General features: G+C 49.5%; 1 protein-coding gene across 3 annotated transcripts in view; it reads right to left on the minus strand.

The window, feature by feature from the left end:
- The window catches only part of FLNB (filamin B), a gene marked incomplete at its 5' end in the record, with an annotated part of 70,913 nt that overhangs the window by 38,400 nt on the left and 7,223 nt on the right, over positions 1–25,290 (minus strand). For all 3 annotated transcript variants that reach the window (XM_080350649.1, XM_080350648.1, XM_080350647.1), the window contains 7 exons: positions 678–875; positions 2,005–2,167; positions 2,883–2,960; positions 3,666–3,784; positions 6,584–6,731; positions 7,560–7,657; positions 8,617–8,865. In XM_080350649.1, coding sequence (XP_080206775.1) covers positions 678–875; positions 2,005–2,167; positions 2,883–2,960; positions 3,666–3,784; positions 6,584–6,731; positions 7,560–7,657; positions 8,617–8,865 — 1,053 coding nt within the window. The remainder of the gene's footprint in view (positions 1–677; positions 876–2,004; positions 2,168–2,882; positions 2,961–3,665; positions 3,785–6,583; positions 6,732–7,559; positions 7,658–8,616; positions 8,866–25,290) is intronic.

Here is a 25,290-nt window from a genome sequence, read left to right on the forward strand (position 1 = left end):
GGACCGTGCCCAACGTGACGGGTGAACAGCTGAGTCCTTCCAAAACTGAGTCAGGCAGCTTGTGGTTAAGCCAGTTTCACTCACTGGGTCATACGCCGCTTCACTTCGCTTGCAACTTTCTTCCCCAACCCCAACACAAAACCAAAACCCCTTCTGGCCAGGTCAAGCTGCAGGCGAGAAGCTTACACAAAGCAAACGTGACAGAGCATCCTACACACCTCTTACCAACTATGAAGCCATTAGCAGTGAAGTCCAAAATTCCACAAATGGAGGGTAGCTCAGGAGAGATGAGCAGAGATCTACAAGCGTAGGAGCACGTAAGGATGGAACAGAAAGCAAGTTAGGTGTCAGTTAAGGAGGAAACCAGTAAATATAGTCATTTGAGGAACAAAGGTGGGAAACAGCAAGACGTTGCATAGCTGCATAAAACTTCAAAAAAATACAAAGGGCAGTTTAATGTTCAGAGGTCTAGGCAGAAAGGAAACTCTAGCAACAAAAGCCATATTGCTGTTAGAGAGCACTGGTTTACCCTGTGAGTACCCAGGTGGCCCAGTGAATCAGGGCTAAGATGTTGAAAGGTACAGAACACATCCAAGGCAAGATTCAAGCATATTCTGGGACCATATCCAAGGTGAAAAGTGGCCATCTACATTTAAGTATGATTTTAGCAAGCATACCCTCTCCGACGAGAACAGTGCAAGGAGTTTTAGGAATTGACTCCCCAGCAAAAGTCACTCTGACGATGTGAGGACCAGCTTGAATGGGTTTGTAGGTGCAACGGTAGACTTGGTTGCCTTTGTCTTCTACTGCAACTTCAGCCAGGCTTCTCCCCTGAGGATCCTCCACTTCCACGTTGACATCACCCACACCAGCACCTGCAAAGGCAACGGGCCCAGCTGAGCTCAGCTTCCCCACAGCAACACGCATCGCGTTTGGGACCACAGCCAGGTCCAGGCACAGCCTAAACGTTCAGCTTCTGCTGACAGCAACCAGACATTAAAGAGGCGAAGGGGCAAGACAAGGTAGTGGCATCTCCATGAAGTCACCACACTAACAGGGCTCTGCTGCTTCATTCACAGCGCTCAACCTCTCAAGCTTTGAAGTGGTTTTGGTTAAGAGCTCGGACAATGTGCGTGCTGATCTGGACAAGCATCCTTCTCTGCCAGACTATACATATTCCCTTTTGTTCAGACACTTGCTCCTTTCACATTTTATCCAACTCATCACGCAACAAAAACAGTTTTCCACACACTTTCAGAGGCCAGACATGTCTTTACATGATTCAGACCACTCCCTCTCCCAATTAGAGGCTGAATGTAACACTTCCCCTCGCTATAACCACATTTAATTTTACTTCTAAGCACCCTCAGGCAGAAGGCAAATTAAAATACGCTACTCAGCATACTTCAGTGCTTAAATACTTCAAGTAACTGCCCTGAGTAGTTTTGCATTGTTCTAAATGAATTAGCATTTGTAGCATCTTATTGACTCATTCCTCTAGGCTACAGCATTGGCCTAATAGCAAGCAACAAGCCACGTGATGGAGATGCTCTAATGAAGATGGGAGCCCTTTAATAATTGCAAAAGAGGTTGAAACCAGTTCGTCATTGATGTATGAACTCAAAGTAGCACTGTGGCAGAAGCTTTCTGCAAAGCTAAATACTGAACACATTAAGCACTGACAGTTACTCCCAGTTCATCCTTCAGAGGTGGGCATTTCACGTGGCTGTTCAAACTGAGTTGGGGGAAGAAATCAGACAGGAATTCGCCTGCTGCCATTCAGCAAGTTCATGGTAAATTTCTGGGTGATGCTCAGCACCTTCCTGGCCCAGCTCTGCTCCAAATTTCAACCACTTCATACACAGCCTGACCCTCCAGAGCAGCCTGAACTTGATGTGGCTGCAAGTCCTCACCCCCTTTTCAGTTTGTTTATTCCTCCAAGGGTGAGATTCTCCTCAAATTTGAGGGAGTTGAAGGATTTCAACACTCATTCATGCCACTTACCTGCTGTGTAGAGGTCAAAGTAGGTAGGTTTGTTGGCAATGTTCCCTGTCGCCTCCAGCCCCGGACCCTTTGCTGTGACTTTGCTCGCGTCTCCCTGGGCTTTGTCAATGTTCACTTCAAAGGGGCTCTTGGAGATGTGCTGCCCAGCAAACAGGACCGAAACCTACAGACAGACACCGGGCAGAGCCAGAGACCAGCGTCACCGTCACGGAGCCAAGCACAGGGTCAAGCGCCTGCGTTTCTGGCATGGAGAGTCCACACCTCGGGGTGAGGGAGACCATCCATCCCCCAACCTTCATCCTGGCCTCAAAGTGCTACCGACCCCAGGGCCAGCCACACCAGCGGGATGTGCGCACCCGGATGCACCAGCGCGAGGCAGATCATCACCCAGTAAAGTGACAGGAGAAGCTGTATTTAGCTTTTCATGCTCTGGCAAGTGCCAAGAAATGGGATCGCCCATCATAAAGGTGCTTCTGCGGGCACCTGGGGAAAGAGCTGGGTGGGAAAACCTCTGCAAAACCCCTATGGTGGACAGTATCATCAAAGAAATGCCTTCTAGAAACAACCTGGTACTTTCCTCTGTGACAACCCACAAAACTGGTTTTGTGAGCTGCAAGAAGCAGCCCCAAGTGAAAGGAGAGCCAGCTGCAGTACTCAACACCCAAACACTCATGCACTTGCTCCCAAAACACGCTCCCCACCACTGGAGAAGGGGGCAGCCCAGCACCCCAGACGGAGAATTAAGGCCACATCAGGCTCCCTTTTCTTCAAGATGCCCAGAGTGGCTGTGATGCCATCAGCAAACAGGCAGCTCACACTGACAACCAGCAGAGCAGCTCGTTTAGCCAGAGAACAGGGGTTATTGGCACACAACCCACCTTGTGAGGTCCAGTAACCTTCGGCACATACTGAACTGAATAGGTCTTGTTTTTGTCACTGGATGGTGTTATCTTCGCCTAGGAGAGAAAACACGTCCACGGTTGAGCTGTGCCCACACACGGCAGCCTAAGACTTTTCTGGGTTAGTGCTTGATAATACAAACTATTTCTAGAGTGAGAGATGTGTTGCTGTGGGAGCAGGGATCCAGGCTACCTCCTCTTCTCATATGCAAAAAAACCCATTGGTTTCCCACCCCAGCCCTCTCCCTTGCTGTTCATTGCTCTATTAAGGCCAAAACTGAGATGTTAAGTCCAACATACAGCTGTATTTTTGTGGAATGTTGTAACATGATCAAGTGGAGCACTTGGATGAGAAGTTTCTATAAACATTAAAACCAGCATTTTAACTCAGAATTATTCATGGCATCTAAATAGCTGCTTTGGCCATTCTTGCAGAATGAGTAAGGGCAGACAGTGATTTAGTGATATGTGTTATCTAAAAGAGTGTCAGAATGTACTTGGCCAGTCAAGCTAAATCACTGCAACTACTGGACATTGGAGTTGTGTTGCTTAGTTACAGATACCGAAGTTTTTTCAAGTTCATCCAGTAAAGCAATTATGAGGAAAAACTTGAAGCTTACACTTTTGATAGATGGTATTTTGCAACTTCTTTTGAGATTACTTATCTGGTAAGACCTCAGTTGTGAAAGATGAAGGTTACCGCAAAAAGTTTGGTGTTCAGACCAGCTTTACTTTACCACACAAAGTATTTAATGAACACACCTCCTCTCTGTTTCCTTCTGGATCCTCTACAAAGACCATCAGGTCTCCCTGCCCAGCACTGATGGTGTCCACCGTGAAGATGGCCGGCTGCTTCACCATGTTCCCGTGAGGCTCGATCCCTGCGAGGCAGAGCAGCACATTAGCTGTTAAGACCCAGGTGTAGTTCAGACTAAGCACAAGCTCTCCAGCTTGTCCTTTCGCATGAGCCCCCAGCAGTAGCTTCCCCAAGCCACTGAGGGACATGTTGCCACCAGCTGGCCAGAACATCACACTCTTAGCAGCCCCCACTGTTACAATACAAGCTGTTGTAAAAAATGATTGAATCATTGGCAGTTTTGGGAAGCCTTTTGGTAAAGGCATTACCCTAGAGGCAAGGGTTGAAAGACTTATTTTTAAGCAAGTTATTACCCCTACTGCCCCATTTTACCCCATTTTCAGAACTCAGCTGTACAGACACCGCTCAGACCTATTCTTTGAAATCTGCTCAAATCACTTTGCCAGAATGAACACCATACAAATGGTACGCAGGAACCTCTCTAAACCATGAAACCCGCGCAATTCAGTGCCACTTTCATTTTGCACTTAACGAGACTCCTCGCTCGTCAGCGCGGGCCTGCTCCAGCACGCAGGGACCGCGGGGCGCGCGTCACGTCCCCACGCGCAGCCGCGGGTCACGACACCTGCCGCGCTGCTGTCAGACTGAGGGGGTGGAAGAGCTTCCCAAAGCCGCCGGTTCCAGACGAGCCCAAACATCTATACCCTTCCTTCCAAGGGAATGACTCCTCGGCTTATTCATAAAACCGTGGGCACTACTGCTCCGTAGCACAATTAGTGGAAAGTGCAACGTCTGATAGATTATAAGGAAGTGGTTGTGAACAACAGAATTCCTGAACTTGTTTATCTTTAGAAAACAATAACTTGAGAGCAATGCAAGGAAGATCATGTTTTTACTAGGAAATCTGAACATTCTGATAAGGTGTTAACAATTGGCATATTCATTCTTTCAAACTAAGCCCCAGATTATCATCTAGTTTAAACAGCTATAAATTCACTCTGTGGATCTTCTGAGTTTAAACAGCTATAAATTCACTCTGTGGATCTTCTGTCCGCCCCACAGCATTAGGATGTGGTATTCGAGTTAAGTGTCCCTCGCTCCGCAAGCGCGACGAGAGGGATCACTTATCCTCAGGAGACTGCGTTAGTCACGGCACTTACTAAGCCTGCATTTAATCTAGATTTTACTCTCTTCTCAGAGATCTGCTTTGGCTGGGTGAACGCGAACCCACAGCACATCACACCAGGTCTACACACAGCGCCCGAGAAGGACACACGGCACGTCCAGGGTGATGCGCTACAACCCACGTGCACGTTGAGAGGTGTGAATAACTCACTGTAGTACATGGAAAAACAATAATAAAAAATGCTAAGACTGAGCAGCTTCACACCTGACAACCACCTGGAAGCATGAAGACCCATTATTCATTTGTCCAAACCACCCTGCCCAGGTTGGCAGCGAGCCCCTTGCTGTCACCTTTTGGTTCTGACACACGTTAGCAGTCACAATTGTCTGTTATATTCAGTGACTCTGTCTTGGCAATTAACATTGGGAATACATTGACCTTTCAAGAATAGCTGCTCGCCCTTTATAATGCCCATTACAATGGCTCCAGAGCACTGCGTGCACAAAATAGACAACAATATAATCCCAGTTTTTGAAAGAATAAGAACATGACTAAAGCCAGACTTGACAGATTGAGGCAGGAGGACCAGTCATTTACACAGTAAGTGGAGTCTAGGTGGTCTGTATCTTTGGGATCTGATGAATGCACCTTATTTATTGCTATTTGCTATGGAAGGAGCCAATAAAAGACAAAACCTGAAGGAGAGTAAGTGCTAAACCCATTCCTGACCACAGCGATGGCTCATCAGTGCAGAGATAGTACCCATGCCCATTCACACCACTAGTTAAGTTTCAATGGAAAATCTAGTTGAAAAATCAACAAGAACAACAGAAAAAGATATACAAAGTTTTGTTTCTTTCCATCACACTCTTGCGCACCCAATTCTAAACCCGCTGCTTTCAAAAATCCCGAAGGACTGGCCTCAGATATGAAAAAAATACATAGAAGAGAAAAAGCGTAACACATAAGCAACGTCTTGCTACACACCAAGCACATTAAAGGTAAAAACCTGTTACTCATTTAGATGTGATTGTATTCCAATTTGGGGCAGAACCACACCAGAAGTTACAGGAATTATGGATTTAAAAGGTAAGTCAGAAATCCAAATGCCTATGTAGATCCACAGTTGCATAAACATCCGTGGATAAGTCCTTCCAATGAGCCAACGCAGCCTTCCCACCAAAAGTTCGGCACTATTTAATGTTTGAAGGGCTACCAACCCACCTTTGTGTGTATGCAAAGTATTTACACCTACTGATCAATTCAAATACCTTATTGAGAACTACCCGACCCCAACAGACATTCGCCACCAAGCCTGGGAACGGGGGACCCTGCTCAGAGACACACACACAGATGTAAAGAAGTTCTTCCAATTTAAAGTGCTTCATCACAAAATGCATTCACTGCTAGACCAACGACCAAGAGCATAAATAGTGCTAGCTTAAATCTCACACCAAGGTAGTTTTAGCCCCATCTGGTGCTTCTATTCCCAGCTGTGGGCTGCGAGGCCGGCTTGCCAAACAGGTTCAGAGACTTTGGGGAATTCACATGTTAGAACTAGGAGTGTCTTTTGGACTAGATCCACGTATTTCTGAAACTAGGCACCACACCAAGAGTACACAAGTGAAACTTTGAAGTCGGTTACAGTAGGTCTGGAGTTCAACATAGGCAAGAAACCCCACCCAGCTCTCTGAAGAGTTAAATGCTCTGTGCAGCCTCGGCTCACCGAGCCCTTACCTCTGCCATAAGCCCTCGCTTTCTTGGGATTCAGTTTGGGTTTTAGAGGAGCTCCTGGTTTCAGCTTGGCTTTGGGGAACTGGGACAGGTAAGTCATTACAGAGTGCTCATCCACATCAGGGTGGATAATTTCTTCAGGGGTAATAACCTGAAAGACAGCGCAATTAAAGTGTGTTTTACCAGTGCTTGGTTACCGCATGTCAACACAGAAACAGAGTTATGACACAGTCTTACATTTCAAAACTCCCGCATAATAATGTGATTTCTTACATTTATTTTCTCTTTGATACACGCAACACCATTTATTATCTCATGGCAAGAAAATCAAGCAGCTCATTATGGTCTCAATGTGGTTTGGAGGCTTTTTGTGCCTTGATTACTAGGGGTTCTCAGGAGACTGTGACCAACTACACAGTACCAAGGCAAGACAACAGTAACTACATTTCCCCCAAAAAAAGCAACATGGGGATAAATGAAACTGAAAGAATTAGCAATTCATAACCCTGTGTGCTGCAGCCCCCAACTGCAGCGCTTGCAAAGTGAAATTTGTGACCAGTTTCTTCTCCTGCTCCCACTATAGAAGCTGCTCCAACAGCTTCAGCGACTTGAGCGCTTCTGTTCAACTTCACCAGCATGAAAACAACCTGCTCTGCAAATACATTGTTCTCTGTTTGAAAGTCATCTTTGCAGGTGATTTCCTAAGCCAGTGGGGTTTTCTTCTGCGGAATCCAGTGTAGCAAAACAAACTCACTCCATGGGCTAACAGAGCAGGCACCACCACACGTGCTGCAACACCCACTGTCTTCAGCAGAGACACTTACAGCCAGAGCTCTGAAATGTCATCATATGTTTCATCGCAATTTGCCCTTTCTCAGGCAATTCCACACGAGTAAACCGTAACTTCTAGAAGTGCCCAAGCGACTCCACCTGCTTTCCTCAACCCAAACTCCAGCTGGTCCCAAGCGCGAAGCCTCACCTGCGGCACCCCCAGCCAGTCGTCCGCCTGCTGCATGGCTTCCCGAGCGTTGTCCACCGGCTTCTTCGGGTCCCAGGTCTCCCAGTCAGGGCACAGGCCTGCAAGCACATTGCAGTCGTTAGGGGTTATCTGCAAAAGAGCTTCCCTCGCTGAAGAAACCAACCACAAACTCCACAGCCACTTGTATTAGACGCTGCCATGCAGAAAGGCGTTCTGAGCTTTGCAGAAGTAACCAAAAGATGAGCACTTGCTGCTCGCTGAAAACACTTTGGAGACAACAAGCAGCATTTCCACAGGCCCTTATGGCACCAACAGTAACAGCCAGTTCAGAGGGACTTGTGCCCGCCTTGCCTGGCCACAAGAAAGATCTATAGCTCTCCAGTCAGCCACACAACTGCACTGCTTTACATTTAAGCTGGGCGAGACACCCTCCACATTTAGCATGAACACATCTAGCAAGGCTTTATGTTTCACTGGCTCTCCGCAGCAATTCTGGAAAATAAAACTTCAGCTGCTTGCCACAGCACCCCAGCTTGCCTTAGATGAACATCGGCAATCGCGCTAGCAAGGCTGTTTTACAAGAAGGTGAGGAAACTGTGCCTGTTTCACACTTCATCACGTTACTCGCCCTAAGGAGCACAGCCTTAGATTGCTAAACACTGAAGTTTCAGGTAGTGTGCAGCTGCTCGGTGCTCCCTCCGCAATCCTATTTCAGGAGAACACATAAAGCCTCCTGCTGCGCCCTGAACTTGAAAGGTTGTTGGCACTTGCTGTGGGAACAAGTCTCTCCTGCATTCAGGAGCCAGCATTTGCGCCTTTGTCCCTCGCACCCAATACAAAGCTCAGACGTGGCGCCTCTAATAATGCAATCACACACTCTGCTTTAGGCCGGTGTTTCTCTTGGCCAAGTCGTTTACAAGTCGCTGCTTCTCACAGCTGGCCTCTTGAAAGCCTCCCTCCCATCTCCAGCTCGGCAATGAAAAGCTCTTCCCATAGGAACAGCAGAGCAGCCACCGGGAGAGCGAGCGAAGAAACACCATCCGAGCAAAGGACTTACCTGGGGCACAGCTGTCAACAAGAGCCCCCAGTGCTTTGCCATCCTGCCAGTTTTGGTTGAAGTTTGTGATTGGCAAGTAAGGAATTTTGTTCTGGATCCAGCCCAGCAGCCTCTGCTTCGGGGTCTGCTTCTTCGCATCATCATCACCTTCATCCTCCCACACTGGCATGGAAATGGAGTAGTGGAGGATAAGGGTCCATATCAGGCCAAGGATCAACTTCAAGTTTCCATCAACTATAGCTTTACTATCTGGAAGACAAAAGACATACATCTGATTATTTCCCACCTGAAAGAGGCATGTTTTTAAAATACTGCACTCATGCCCAGGTAATTGAGGACAACAGAACCAACCCAGGCCACTGCAGGCACTTGCTCGGGCAGAGACATCACTCCTCATGCCCTGCACTAGATGGGAGGAAAGAGAGGAGTCCAAGGACTCGATGCTCTCCAGCTAGGGTGTGACTTGCCCCTGAAGCTCTACAACGCTAAGATTAGGAGAACTGGCAGTTTAAAATCCCTGGTATTTTGCATTTGGATGATAACTACCACCCGGTATTTTTAATGGCATTTGTATGTTATCAAAGCAGCCAAACAGCACACCGTGATGCTCACAAGAACATCCCAACAGGAGAAAAATCTTCCAGGGAATACCTAAAGCACCATTTAGAAAACTGCATTTATATACAGAAATGTGCCTCCCCACACATATCAATAGTTTAAATCAAAAATGATAGGGGAAAAAAATAAAAAGGAGTGCTATATTATGAAGTCCAGTAGAGCCGAAGTTTGGAATTAGAACAAAGTCCAGCTATACCATGACCCGAGTACACAGAGCAAAGCGGGGAGCAGAGGTCCACGGGGCATCCTTTGCACCATCACACTCCTGCCTGCACAAAAAGTCACCCCTTGACACTATAAATTGAGAGTTAGAAGGAAACGAAAAGCCAGCTCTGGCAAAACCATGTCACACTCCTAGGAAAGGTTTATCACCGCAGCGGGCAGCGCAGGTCTGCTTTAAGACACACCATACAGCTGAGTTTAAGGCTGCTGGGAATTAAGATCGGATGGTCGTAAGAAGCTGTCTCAAGGAGCAGGATGTTTTCCTGCATCGGTTTGGCCTTATGAAGTGACCTCTACAATTTTGTGAATGCTCTTGCAACTCTACTTAAGTTTTAGCTTCCTTTGAGCTTGTAGTTGCTGCTCAGGTCACATTATACTTGAAACAGCTCCGGTTCGTCTGAGCTCAACCAAGCCAGGGTTGTTCCGCAATGTTCCAAGATGCTCTCAGTCTGACTGATCCTTTCATCCACAGTAACGCATCAGAGCAGAGCAGTTTTCTGTTCTTTCCTCCACCACAATGAAAACTACCAAAAAAAAAAATATCCCTTTTTAGTCAACATAAGTCATAAGTAACCAGGAAGGTTCCATCTGCTCTCCAGCTCCCAGAGCAGATGCTGGAGCAAAGACAACTACAGCACTATAAACTCACTTCTGTGCCGCTGAAATTACTGTACAGGGCTCTTAATGAGTCCCAGCTAGCCAAGGAAAAGTGTTCAGTACTTGGATGCCCTTCTCCAGTTCCCATTTAGTGTCTACAGGCAGAGTCCTCCAAGCCAAGCCTCACCATGCCCAACGTCCACCGGCCTTACGTGTTCCCCTTCAGCTGCAGAGACCGCAGCAGCAACCTCATGTCATCTCATTAGCATAAAAAGATCTCCTGACTTTCAAAAAAGTGATTATACAGAATAGCAACCAAGAACAGTGAGCACCGGGGTGTTCCCTTTAACCTAATGTTCAGGCAAAGTGGTTAATATTTACATGGTTTCACAATAGGGCGGTATGTCCTGAACAGATAACGCTGTGACTTCAGACCTTGAATGGCATTTGGGCTTTCTGGGTAGTTAATGTCAGGTTTCTACCCACATTTTATTTGTACTGGACTTTATTAACATCTGTTTTGACTAATCTCACAGCATTATAAGTGTCTGCCGCTGGACTGCTCACTGCCGATCGCGCATCCAGGCTGAGATGTATTATACAATAGATAGCTAGGAGGTGATTGAGCCGATAGCTAGGAGGTGATTGAGGGCCCGCTGCGTTTTAATTACAGGTTCCAAGGTGAAAGTCTGTATCACGTAAGCAGCACATCTCCTAGCAACAACTAAACAGTCCCAGCTGTTACACATTTCCACCCCTCGAGCTGCAAACCGGTCAGTGGAGGGAAGATGCTCTCCGACAATCTGTTGGGCAAAGCTTTCTTGAAAGAAATCGTACCGGAGCACATGCAAAAGCTGCGTTTTACACAAGAGAGACCCGGAGCCCTGATTCATCGCGGTGCCTGAGCTCTGCAAGCCAGAACGGAGGGCTGCGGCACATGAAAACCAAACAGCCGGTCCAAGCCCCCCGTGCCTGCGGCACCTCCGTCCCGTCCCCCGCGGCAGGACCACCCGCTCGCTGCGCCGCCGGCCCTCGCATCCCGCGCCAGGAACGCCTCCGAGCTTCAGTGCCGGATTTGTACTGACATCGGCATTTTTACTAGAGCGAGCACAGCGATGATTTAGTGTGCTACGAGTAAACTCGCTTCAGAAAGCCATCCAGCATTCCCGGGGAGGAAAGCCAGCGGGACAGAGGCACCTCGAGCACGCTGCTACGCACACGTTACTGGAGATAAAGAACAGCCCGTTTCATATTTATAGCACATAAATAATGTCTATATGTGGATGCACTGCGGTTAGTGCAGCAATAGGCTGTGTGTTCAGAGCTTCTTCCAGTGCCCCATCACTATCTCCAAGGGCACAGCTTGTGGTGGCCCTTGGCCCAGGGAAAAAGCACCCGTGCACAAGAAAGCTTCACATCGAGAGCAAGAATATCCCATCTTATCGGCCTCATCCAGAGGCCGGGCAGGGGGCCGCTGCCCCGGTGACAGGAAAAGGTCACCACAGGAACAGGATGGCTCTTTCCCGCCGGAGCTGGTGCCATCCCTGCAACTGCACGTTCGCTCGCAAAGTCAGCGCGCTCTTACAGCCTCCCGGCTTCCTGACAGCCACAGGCACCTCGTGATGTCATTTTTTCCAAGCCTGCTTGTAGGAGAGCTTGTCTGCTTCCATTTGGGGCGGGAGGAGGGAGGGAGAACTCCTCAGCGGGGCAGGAGACCTTGTTGGCACCCAGCAGAGCCACCCATGCACCCTTCACACAGACACCGGGGGTCCCACCAGCCCCTGGCCAGCCTGAGTTCATCACCTACCACCATATGAAACCTCCAGGTTCAAGAAGAGACCAGAGTCCAGCTCAAAGCAGGCTTGGCTTCCAAGCGTCGGTGTAAAGCTCAGCTCAAGCCGAGCATTCAGCCTCTCCAGAAGAGACTCCACTTTGGTGCTGCCTTCTTACTTAACCGACTGAAAACACTCAGCGTATTCTCCATGAGGTCTACTGGGCATTAACATACAAGTATCTGCTAACAGGTCCTGCACAAGCAGCACACAGTTGGTCAGAAAACCCTGAAAACCCTCTTAGTACAACCAAATTTGCAGGCATCCCCCACCAGTTCCAAGTACACACTGCCAGTGTCACAGTCAACATTTTGGAACCATTAAAAGTGTTTCCAATGACACATGAGTACTAGTAATCATTACCGCAGGCACTGCCATGTACCCCAGCCCAGCCGCCTTTCCACTGGATTCGCCCCATTCCCTGCTCTGCTTCAAGACATTTTCTGGCCCTCCCAGGCTGGAAAATGGATTATAAGAACAGCAGATCTTGCAGCATTGCTTTCCTACTACAAACATTAATTTTAGGCATACTTATTACTCGCACAATCTATGCTTTGAAGCTTTACAGAGCCTTCCAAGCTGCGTGCCTTTATCACCCCTGCGATGCTTATAGCAAATTTACAGCACCGAGATGCCGACACTTGTGGTCGGCGCTCCAGAAGGACAGCACCCGGTCCCTCGCGGATGCGTCTCCAGCACCGGCAGCGCGAGCCGCAGCGTTTGGCATGCAGCGTTGATGAATTAGGTAGATGGGAACAAATCGTCTGCTTTTAGCTGAAATGGAAAGTGTGTGTTTACTCCATGGCACCAGGCGAGTTTCCGCAGATTAAAGGAGCCCTCTCCACGCAGGCGACAGCCACCGGGCCCCGACGCGTGGAGGAAACGAGCTGCCGCATCCCATCCGCCAAGATAATAGAGCAGGGCTGAAGAAATTCTTGACAGCACCATTGCAGACAGCGTTAATGGAGCCATTTTTGGAGAAAGTGTGGTCATCTGCATAATTTGCTTTATTCATGTTACAATGCCCACATTAACATCTGCAAGGTGCACGTAATGCCAGAGCACATTCGCACACCGGTTCAGTGGACCCGGTAGGAGATGCGTGCTGTGGAGATCAAAGCTCCTGCAGAGGTGAGTAACACACAGCAGAGCAGAGCAGGGTACCCGCCGATGGCCAGTGGACTTGTACTTTAAAATGACATATTTTTATGGAGGGCCCAGGCCCCAAGCAGGAATCCACTGCTGGAAACCCACAGGACCTTGTCCGTCTCAGACCAGCACTGAGAAGGACTTTGGTCCATCTGGAAACACAGAAAATCACCTTCAGAGCTGCTATCTCGAACAGCCCAAAGGTGAGGGTTTGGGGTTTGTGTTTGTTGTTTTTTTCCATTAGAACTCCATTTTTGCCAGTCCCGCTGACACTCAGCTGCAGACTCCAGGCTTGTGAATGCTGTCAAATAGCCATTTTTAGACAGCCTGCAAGTTATCATGGGGAAACACATGGTCCTGAACCAGCAAGAAGCACAAACACTCGAGTTTGGCTGTAACAGGAATCTTCATTTCCACCTACCCTATTCAATGTGCATTTTTAACTTCAGCTACCCCAACCCTAAGTTGTTTTCCTCCTCTCAAAGTACCGGCTGGCAATACAATGTCTAGAGAGCAGCTGTATCTGCGGCATCGGGACGCAGCTCGACAGGACCTGCAGACGGACGGCTGGGGAAAACCTGCCAGCGGGACTTAAGCTGTTCTGCAGAATCAACACCAGCATCGAACAAGCGAGCACTCACTCCTCGGTAAAAATAAAGAGCTATATATAGCCTACAACATTAAATTTTATGTAGGAGTATCCTGCTCCTTAGCCAGCTATTAGGATTTAAGTGGCTGACTGGTAGGGTGAAGAGGAAAACAGTCTGAACCAGAGCTCGTGTGCTTCCCCCATCACACCTCTGAGTCTAGATTGTAATTCTTACCCTTTTATTATCCCATTAACCAAGTGGCAACCAGCCCAAAAAATGGATTATGGCTACTCCATAGGCCGTCAGTATTCACCATCAGTCTCAATCTTGAAAAGGAACCAAGTTTTAACTGCTCAAGCTGATTTATAATTGTTGCTCTATGCTAAATATTAATACGATATGTTACGCTTGGACTGGTAATACCACACTCCCTAAAGCACAAAGCAGGACATTACAGCGCCCAGCCTGAGCCAGCAACGCCACCATCTCAAGACAAGCCTGTGTCACTTCTACAGCTTGGGCCATGAAAAACCAAACCCAGCCTACCGAGTGGAAAAAGCGCCAGCGCTGCAGAGCTTGGTCCCTGTATTTGTGTTTGCAGCTGCACTGGGAGCAAGCGCCAGAGCTAAACCTGGCATTGACCTGAGACTTGCAAATCCATCTAGTCCACAAAAGATCCTAAACCGCACCTGGAGTGTTGTGCCATCGCCAGCAGGATGCCAACATCTCTCACTTGGCTGTTGGCTCTTTAAATAGAGCTTTTAAGTCACAATATCCACAACTAAGTGAACTCAGCATCATCTGCTTTTAAGCTAAGCATTTAGGGCATGTCACAATTTAATTCTGGGCATCTTCAAAGCTACAGGAGTATTTATTAGACATACAATCCATCATCACCGGATTTCAAGAGCTAGTGCTGCAAGAGAAATTCCTGTGACTTCATGCATCTTTCAGAACAGCTTCACTTGTCCTTCTTGGGCTTCTTCCCAGCCCAGGAACATCCTTTATTTCAGTCAGCTCTATACTGGAACAAGCACTGTTTCCAAAGGAATAAAAAAGAACTCAAAATAAGACCTCGCAGCCTGGGAGTGCCCTCGCTTCTCTGCTCAAAAGGCTTTTCGAGTTGCAACATGGAAAATTCCAAGCAGATTTTTGAGAAAAAGAGAAAAACTCCTCTCCCTGATGGCTGTCACATACCGGAACAGACGCCCAGAGTCCATAAGGTCTCCATCCCCTGAGACACTCAAATTCAACTGGACACAGCCTTGAGCAACCTCAAGTCGGGCCTGATGAGTACATGGCTTGAACTACATGACCTTCATTAAGTCTCTTCAAAACCAAATTATTCTACAATTAAAAAAAAACCCCAGTGTTACAAACAAGTTTGTAACTAGTTTGTCTTCTGCTCATGTGCAAGCCTGCTCTGCGATCGGATCAAGCACAAATCCTACCCGGACTGCAGCAGCGCTCCCTGAACTCTGCCCCGCAGCAGAGCTGCAAGTCATTTTCTGTGGGACAATTAGTGGAAACAAGATAAGCACGGGCAGCAGACGGCTTCCTCACCACACCGAGCGAGTAATATAGACTGTGCGAAGTCTTGGGAAGCAAATGAGGGACTGAAAAAGTAGCTTTTGAGCAGTGAAATTATTTTTTACAAAACACAAACCAGTTTCATGGCTGAGGCTGCAGTGAACATGACTTGTTCACAGCCTGGGCAAAGGCATCTCAGTTTTGCTGCTGGTCTTCACACATTGAAGTTCTGCCACAACTAGCACTGGTCTTGGCATCCAGCTTCTCTAAAGAGTGGTCACCCTCTCCAGTCTTGATGTCTTCCCATTTACAATATTGTTTCATGCATTATATGGAAGAACCCAAAATACATGCTCCTTAATATAAAACAAAGGAGGAGCCTTAACAAGCCCTCAGTCCCTATTTCAGACATGGAAGGAACTTTGTCCAGCGAACAAAGTTCAACTCAGTTATGGATCATACGGGTTGCTATGTAGAGACTGTAGGAATTTCAAATCCTGGTATCTTGATGTTTCCAAGTACTTTCCCCCCTCTAATTATTCTCACCTATTATTAAACAGCTATAGCAATTGGGGAACACAAAAACCAAGTGCTCATCAAGGCTTAATCTTCTGCAACAGTGCAAACTCCACACAGAATGGAGCTCTTCCAAAGCCCAGCTCGGCACGGCGAGCATGCCAAGCACAAGTATGCAGATGAGATGGGGCTGAGCAAGCTAAGGAAATGCTTTGCTGAAGCATACAGTATGTGTTCACAGGCTTACCGCGCCTGCTAAAGGCATTACTGACATCCTCTGGAGGGATAATATGTCTTTAAATCAATTACACGGGCTCCTGTGTGCTTTGAGAACATACTGCAACCATTCCCTCCAGTGACCCTTAAGCCCGGGTCCACCCTGCAGCTTCTCCTGCGAGGTTCTAAGAACAGAGGGCTGAGCTGAGCACAGATCAAAAACGTGTTAGGTTTGGGGATTTCTTTGGTTGTTGGGGTTTTTTTGTTTGTTTTTGCAAGGGGGATGGAAACCATTTCCCTTTATGCTGACCAGGGTGTCTGGTTATCAAACAAACAAACAAAAGCTTCCGTTAGGCGACTCGTCTCGGGATTCGAGATATCGAACACCACAATTCAAAGGTTTTCAAGAGTTTTTGCTTTAAATGCATTTGAAACCATCCGGATCGGTGAGAAAACCTCAGGCCACTATCGTGCCCATTGCCTTGTACTGTCTGCTTGGTTCACGTTAAGCCTCTGGAAAGCATGTGTCATGAGGTGGAACAGAAACTGTAAAAATAAGGTCAAATCCAGCCCTTTCCATGTAGGTTTGGCAAGAAAAAAGAATCATACAGACTTTTAATACAAAGAGTGAAAAGAATCAAACTAGTAGAGCTCACAGGAGCAAAATACATATTAAAATAGCTCTGCACAACTTCTTAATGGGTATCTGGAGCCCACTGAGGTCTCACATCCAGAAGAGAAAGCCGAAACATGAAGCAAGTTTAAATCAGCAGTACAACAACAAAAGCAACCAACCCAGCTCGTCTAAGAGCAAGTGGAAACCCAAGGGGGCTGGAAGGAAAAGGCATGAATTTCAAAGTCAGGAACTGTTCAGGTGGGTGAGGGAAAATAAGTCAAAACTGCAGATGGCTTAGGATCAAATTCCTTAATACTTTCAGTCTGAACACACCTAGGGGTTCTGTTGCCTTAAGAGCCATATACCACGTTACGGGTATGAGGAGGTTTGGATGTGGTGTTGAAGCAAAGCCCCAGGCAGGAGGTGTTGGAGCACAATGGACCGCGGCAGCCTGGGCGTCTCCAAGGAGGGCCCCACGTCACCCACGGGCTGCGGGACGGGACGGGCAGCGCAGAGCGACATTGGCCATCACAGCAGCTGCTCCAGACCCAGCCGGTCCCCGGCGCAGACCCCCAGCCGAGCCGCACACAGGAACGCCACGCTCATTATCCAAGACCCCTTTCGGGAAAGAAAGAAAAAAAACCACCACACAAAACCCAGCACTCACAAAGGGGTCTGAATGCTCAGCCTCCGCGCAGCAGCGATTTTCCATGAGTGTGGCTTTGTTCGCAGCGAGCGAGCCCCTCGGCAGCTCCGCGGGGCAGCCTGCCAGCCCGATACCGCCGCGCTGACCCCGACACCCGCGCCGCCGGGGAACCGGCGCGGCCCGGCCCCGCAGCCGTGGGGCGGAGGCGCCGTGACGCCCCCCGCTCCCGTAAACCCCACCTGCCGCTCCCCATGCGCTGCCCACGGAGGAGCGGGCCCTGCCGCCACACGGGCCCCACATCGCTGCCAAAACCGCCCGACAATGGGCCCTGTGAGCGCGGCCCCCTCGCGCCCAGCAAAGCGCATTCCCCGCTGCTGAGCTCATCCCACCGCCCCTCCGGTGCGGGACACGGCAGCTCCGCTCGCCTCTGCTGGGACCATGAAGCGCCCCGCGACGCTGCCGTCAGAGCTCATTACAAATGACTGCGTTTCGGGGGAGAAACGAGTGGAAGTGGGGTGGCAGGGGCAGGAATGGGCTTGCAACCCCTTTGTGTTGGTCTGTTCTCCCAAGGAACAAGCGACAGGATGAGAGGAAACGGCCTCAAGTTGCGCCAGGGGAGGTTGAGGTTGGATATGGGAACAATTTCTTCCCCAAAGGGCTGTGGGGCATTGGAACAGGCTGCCCAGGGCAGTGCTGGAGTCACCATCCCTGGAGGGCTGGACAGATGGACATGAGGTTCTCAGGGACATGGGGCAGTTCCAGGGGTGGGGTAACGGTTGGACTCTATGATCTTGAGGGTCTCTTCCAACCTAAATGATTCTATGCGTCGCTGTGCAAAAGAAGCCCAAATCCACTCAGGACATTGCTGCTCTCCACCAGTTTGGGGTGACACTGCAGCCCCGCCATGCTCAGGGCTGGCTCAGCTGGCAGCACCCCAGGGACCTGCTGCATCGGCTCCAGACACAGGCTGCAGGGCAAAGCCCCTGGAACCAGCGGTGCGGGCTGAGGCTGTGGGCAGCACCGCACCCCCGCCGCCCCGGGGTCAAACGCCAGCACTGGGAAGCACCAGGAAGCCATGGGGATGGGGCAACACACGCTGCCGAGTGCTGATTAGTCATTAGGGAATGAGTAGTGAAGGAAAGTCCCTGCAGCGGGGAGTGAGTATGCTGGAAAGTGGGTTTCTGTTAAATGATGGAGCAGGGAAGAAAGGCATCCTCCTGCCTTTGCCACGCTCTGCTGGGAAACGCTTGGCTCAGCTTTTGAAGCCCAGTGACAACACAAACGGCACCTCCCTCCCTCCTCTGAGCAAGGGAGCGAAAGGGGAACGATCCTCTGCCAGGTCCCTGCTCCCCAGGGGTCAACACACTTATTGCCACAGCACAGCAACGCTTTGCCTTCCCACCACAGCGGGCAGCCAAGCCCAAGCCTGTAACACCACTACCCAACCCACAGGAAACAAGTTTCACTTTAAGACGGGCATTAATGTTTTAGTCAAACACAACGTTGTCTAACCTTAGCACAAAACACTTGTCTATGAGTCTGATAAGACTGAGGTTGTTCTTTCATGCATGCAAACAAAAAAGCGTCCCCTCACAACACATCATGTGCTTAACTCCAATGCCAGGCCTGGATCAGCAAGGCTGAACTGATAAAAATGCCTGTAGAGTCACAATTCTCCAAGTGTAACACAACAAAACTACAAATTGTCTCTGAAGCGTGAGAGCGGTGTAACCATCTCCGCAGGATTAAGGTAATCCTAAATCTCAGCAGGTCACTTTGGCTTGCATCAAGGTTAAAAACCTGGCTGGGTTCTGCAGAGAGCCCCCAGGGGCTGGCAGAGGCATTAGGTGCCAAGTCATTAGCACTGTTGTATCCGGCATTACTGGGGGACGGTTATCAGGCTTCAGTTCCAGGGACCAACAGGAAGGTCCACGCTCAGGCACCCACATGCACTGAAGGTAGAAAAGGTGCAAGACATGTGGCTGAAAATAAATTTTTAAAAAAGCGGTTTCTTAAATGTCGAACAGCAACAAGTAATCCAGAGGTTTCCAGGCACCAGAGTGACCTCTGCATTACTGGAGAGCGTGTTTACTCACACTGGGGGTAGGTCAAGAGAGTTATAAGAAACAGCATGTAAAATCCTGCCGAGATAAATGAGCCCATTCAGATAGGGCTGTCTAACATCTTCTGTGCAGCAGACGCCAGGCACGAAAGCTGCAATGCATGGAGTTTCTGAAGCCAAAACCAACACATCGGAAATTATCAGAAGTGATTACTCTTTGGGGAAATCCTTGGCCACAACATACACCGAGATTCAATTTTTCCATCTGAAACCAGAATCGCCGGACTGACTGTGATTCACTGCGCACAGGGCGGCTCGAAGGAAATCCCCATTCATGCAGCTCTGCATGGCTCAGCCCATCTCCAGCCCGCGCTGCAGCACCACAGAGCTCGACTGGAGCATCCTTTGTGGTCCAAGGTCGGTGACACATCAGAAAAACACCCTGCCCATCACTTAAACTAAGCAAAAGATTTGTGGTTTGTCTCAGTTTTGATAGTCTCCGATTCTGAGCACCTAACAGCACAGATATCCTGTTACAGATGCTCTGTAGCTTAGTGACAAAGTTACTCAAGAATTTATCAGCAGTTCAGCTATCTCTGCCCTACCATTTCCCAGAGAAGCAATAGGAAAGGTAATTAATCCCTAACACGCAATTGCACCCAGGCTGTAGATAGGAACAGCTGCTTTGGAAACCTCCCTCCAACATCTGAGCCATTTCAGCAGATCATTTTGACATTCAGACTTAAGTACGCACTCTCGATATAAACACACGGCATCGAATATAAACACACAGCACCAAGAGCCGCCCTACGCCCACACGCTGCCACCAGAGTGCGTCCGACCAGGCCACGGCCGTTCAGCACCGCCGTGATGGTGCGAAACACCCGGAATCGGTTGTCGTCCTGCCTCCGAGCTCCGGTCACCGCCACAGCAACGTCACACAAGTGCCCATTGAGAAGGGGTGACACATCTGCACAGGCAGCGAGGATGCTCACGGCAGTTGCACAGTCACTACAAACACGTGCATCCCCGCAGTCCCAGCACACACCATTGTTTTCCCATGGCCGCTATGAAGACATCTTAACGATTTTGTGTGTAAGCCAGAGAGATGTTAATTCTTCCTGAGCTTTCACATACAGACACCTATCCTCCCCTCCACTGGAAAGCAGCTGTCCAAGAAGAAGGCCACTTTCCTCCTGGAACATCAGTCCTTACATAATAAAATATTCAGTGTCGTGCAGCTGCTTCTTGAAGGAAGAAGCTTTCCTCTCTTTCTGGAGGAAGCAGTGAAGTGGTTTGAACATATTTTTGTATACTTGTGCAGCCCAGCAGTAAACACACTTCCATCTGGACATAGCACAAGGCTTGGCCCTGCATGGCTGAGATTTAAGCCCTGTGTGTTTAACATCCCACACAGGACAGTGTGGTGTTTATACGGCTTCAGCTACAAGCTGCTAACATAAGGAATAGACACTTGGCTTGAGGCCCAGGTAACTCATCCGACGGTGGCAGCCACTATCGGACAGACGTCTTTTCAGAGGAGCCTTCACCACCGGAGCAGAGGCACCATCTGCACGGGTGGTCTCCAGGCACCTTAAAGGGGAGCATATGCGATTCATGGTAAAGCTCGAGCACACACCAGCCACAGCTGCATGACATATGCTGTGCAGGCTGCACGCCCGCTCCTCCCACCAAGCTCACCGCACGGCACAGTGCCGCCCGGCACGCGCGAGTTCCGCACTGCTCCGAGCATCCCGTGGGACCCTGGATCACACCAGCTGCTCTGCCACATCGCGGGTCCGGCGCCACCCGTGGGCGCTGTCCCCGACTCTTCCCACTGTAAGCTGTGCCTAGCAAGAGGCAGGGGCAGCTTAGCTAATTTGACACCATCAGCCTAATCCAACTTTGTTGGGAGCTGCTGGGCCACACCAGGCTCTGGCTGCCAATGGCGTTCCCAAGCCAGCCAGCGCTCGGGGGGACAGCACCTTCCCTCTCCGGAGGCTGGACTTCGAATCTTCCATCTAAAGGCTTTCCACCAGTCTTTCCAAACTCACCAAGCCCACGGCTCTCAGGAGGGGCTCTCCAGCACATACACTGGCTGAGCGGGGTGCAGGCAACTACCCAAACCCCCACCAGCTGCAAGATCTCAGTTTTAATCTGCAGTCTCACATTGTTCACATTTGCAAGCCTATTGTGTTCCGTATCTTTAACACAACACATCAGAAAACAAAAAAAAGCACTGGCTCTAGGGGCAATTTTGCTAGAGCTGGAATAGCTGCAGCCACGTTGGAAGCTACACAGCTCTGCCGACCTCCCATACCCCTCCCATGTTCAGTACAGCATTAGGCCACCTCATTTGTGATCAGTTCCTGCATTTCACCATGAAAGATGCTTAGTAACATGCTATTACCTCCATCCAGACAGAACAAAAGCCAAAGATGTTTGTCCTACTCCTAGATGACAACTTTAGCTTCCACATTTGAGCCTGAACACTTTTGCTGCCCAGGTTCTGCTTGAGAAGCCTGAGCTACTTTTCTTACAGGTAGAGCATGAAATATTCTGCAGCTTGTTAAAGCCTATGTCTAAGTAATAAAGCTGGTTAATTAAAATATTTAAGCTTCCTCTGCCTTAGGCAGTGTTTCCAACCAATAGTTGCAGCACTTGATGTGAAACACTTCATTCTTCCTGCTAGCAATTAAAAACCTCTTAAAGGTACATACCTTTTCTGATACAGCTAAATAACTGAAAGCTATTTCTTCAGGTTTAAACACTGAACTCAGAGCTAGGCTACGAGAACCACAGACGTCTCTGCTGTTTCCAGGGCTCGATTAGCAGCCTGTCCCTGGAACCTGCTGTTCCCGGTGCTCTCATAGCAAAGCAAACCACCCTTGTGAGTCAACCCCGTAGGGCAGCTCGGACTGTTCCCTCCCAGAAAGCAGTTTATCGGGATATACTCAAGTGAGGAACCCAGCAGCAATGGGATTAATTCTCTGGGACTATGTCTTTGCAATACCCTTGTCTGGGAGTCCCACATCCTATCTCTATAACTGCAGATGTCTGCAAGTCATTAGTGTGCTCAGTAATGCTCGCTTAGCAGCCACTAATCACCTGGTGTGACAGCACCAAGGGCAGGGATGAGCGCCCGGCTTGACCGTGGCAGCGAGCTGAATGCAGAGCTTTAATTACAGTTTCTTTGCCCCTACATTTTGGGGGAGAATCTGAATCACCAGAAGGCAAGCTCAGGCTTTTTCAACATTTTTTTTTGGTGCAAAAACTATAACTGGCTATCTGTGAGCCAGGCCTGCTTCTGCACGGCTCTGGGGAGCCCTGGGATCTGCAGATGCTCCTCAGTAGCCTGTTTTGTGGCCCCTCAAGTAGACATCTCGCTTGGCCTTTGGTGACTCAATTGAGCTGGCAACCCTCACTCCTGCTCACCATCCAGCTCAGGACAGGGAAGTGCTGTCAGTACAGGAGCTGGTTTATCAATGTGCAGCCAACCTCTGCCAGCGGGTTCTTCTCAGATAGCAGCTGCGCTGGGTTGTGGTAAGGGACACCCTCCTCGCTTTGGCCACCCCTATTTGATGTCCAGCTGTCCAGCACACACGCTGCATCCTCCATTAGGAGTATCAAACGCACTTCAACCAGTACTAGATACCATGGGACTACAAAAATCACAAAGCATCAAGGTGATGCCACTACAGAGGGTCCCGTGGTCCCAGTTTAGTCTCCATGTCTTTGCCCTGACATGTGGCAGCCACAGCATCTGGCACTGCCGAGCCCGCGCTGTGGCACTGGAAGTGACCGCGCTCTCAAGAGCCACCGCAAATTTTCCTGGCAGTCACCAGCCTAGTTTTTCTGTTTCTTCATAGATGCATTTTTACCACAAGCCTAAAGAGTTACCAAAAGAAATAATCCTCAGAGACAACTAAAGCTGTTTCCATTTGACTTTTAATTAGATCATTGATCTTGTTCAAGCAGTTACATAAACTATCAGATATTTGCATGCAGCCACACTGTTAATCAACAGCCGGAACAAAGCTGAAACAACACGATTAGCATCCAGAGTCTTCCCACAGCCGCTATGTTAAGTCTGCTCAGACACCAACTCTTCCCCCACAGGGGAATTCGATAACAAGCCATGGCAGAGCAAGCGACAACTGCTCAGAGCGTCACCGTGGCTGGCAGTGACACCAGCAAACAGCAGCTCTGCAGGAGCATCCAGGTGCTGGAGCAGCTCCAAAGGCACTTGGGCTCCGGGTTGTTTGGGCGACCAACCAGCAGAATTACTCTGAGTCTTGCAGACAGAAGAAAACCATCCAGAAATTCACCATCTAGCTACAAAGGTGAAGTAATGCTTCATATCTTGCACCATCAAGACGACAGTTAGACACCAAATTTGTTTAGCAAGCCAATGTTCCCCATTCTGTAGTGAGGATCAAAAGCAGATTAATTCAAGATGGGTATCTCACACCATGACAGATACAAGGTATAGTTGCTATACTGCCAGTTCCTGGCCAGGGCAATACAGAGACAATTGCAGGACAAATCTCCCAGCTTGAGCATTCACTCCTATAGTCCAAGCCCAGAGGGATCTGCTGCTGCCGCTCACCTTACAATAAAGGGGGATCTCCACAAAGGTAAAAGTCACCTCCGGCATGCACTCGGTGTTTTAGCGTTGAGCCCTAAACTAGCTCTGAGACCTGGCTTGCCAGTATTTGCCTACAGGAAGTCCAGTTAAGCTGCTACACCTACTGCTGCAAGGCTGTTGTGAGAAAAGGGAATGTAAAACAGTTAATTATACCAATTAAAGGAAGCACAGATAGAGCACACATTAGTATCTAGCCAAGGGGAACAGTATTTCCTCTTCTGTGTTTGAATAACCTTCAGATGCACCTATCATGTGTGTTTGCTCAGAGCAGCTCCGTGCACGGTGCTCTCTGCTGCAGGGCTCCCAAGGAGGCTTCCAAAGCTTGTTTACACGCAGTTGCCACCTACAGCTGGTTTTAGGCCCACCAACCACGATGGTGGCCTTTACTATAGGCTCAGAAATACAGACACATGCATTGTCTCCTCACAAGAGCAGCCACAGACTAATCAAAACCAGCAGGCAGCCACGAGTAGCCCAAAATCACGGTGGGCTGCGAGCCGTGGAGCAGAGCCGGCCACCAGCATCCCACCCCCTGCTCGGCCTGGAGCTGGCATTTCGGAGCACCATCGAACAGCTCGGCGCGGAGCTCATCTCGCAGGCGGACGCTTTGAAGTGCCCCCCAGATTTCAGCACGAGGAGCGGGTGGAAACGCGCCAGCCGCGGCCAGCAGGAAGGGCGGCTCCGCGACGGCCCGTGGCCAGCGGTGCAAACGCCTGCACCCCACCCAGCCTTGCAGGAGACAGCAAGAGCCTCCCCAGCAACGTGGCCAGAGCAGAGGGTTGCTCAGCACAGCGCCCGCACCACGTGAGCAGCGCCGGCTGCAACGCGAGGACGTGCTGCTGCAACAGCCCTTGCCCAATCGTGCCCTCGCAGCAGGCTGGGTGTTAGCATGGAAGTCTGTCTGTCCCTGCCCACACTCACCCTCAGAGGACCCAGTGTTCACGCAGCCTGGCCAGCTCATGCTGGAGTAATTCAATGCTTTGACACAGAAACACGTCAGGATTTACAGCATGCCCTGCAGCGAGGGAGAAGGAGCCACAGCCCATGGGGCCATTGCAGCCCACAGCCATTTTTGTGCTGTTACTGGGTAACACTGGCAGGATGGTTCATGCAAAGTGCTGCTGCTGTTGGGTGAAAACAGCTTGTCCCTTTGAAAGAGGGATCCAAAGCTCTGCCACCAACAACTTCACAGCCTGAAGGCTACAGCCTACAGGCTGCCCAGGGGGTTGTGGAGTCTCCTCCTGTGCAGACATTCCAACCCGCCTGGACACCTTCCTGTGTAACCTCATCTGGGTGTTCCTGCTCCATGGGGGGATTGCACTGGATGAGCTTCCCAGGGCCCTTCCAGCCCCTGACATTCTGGGATTCTGTGATCACTAAAAATTGCTACGCATTTCAGTGACCCAGAGAAAACAACTCTAAACTATCAACT

Source organism: Nesoenas mayeri, assembly GCF_963082525.1.
Source record: "Nesoenas mayeri genome assembly, chromosome: 10".
Taxonomy (NCBI): domain Eukaryota; kingdom Metazoa; phylum Chordata; class Aves; order Columbiformes; family Columbidae; genus Nesoenas; species Nesoenas mayeri.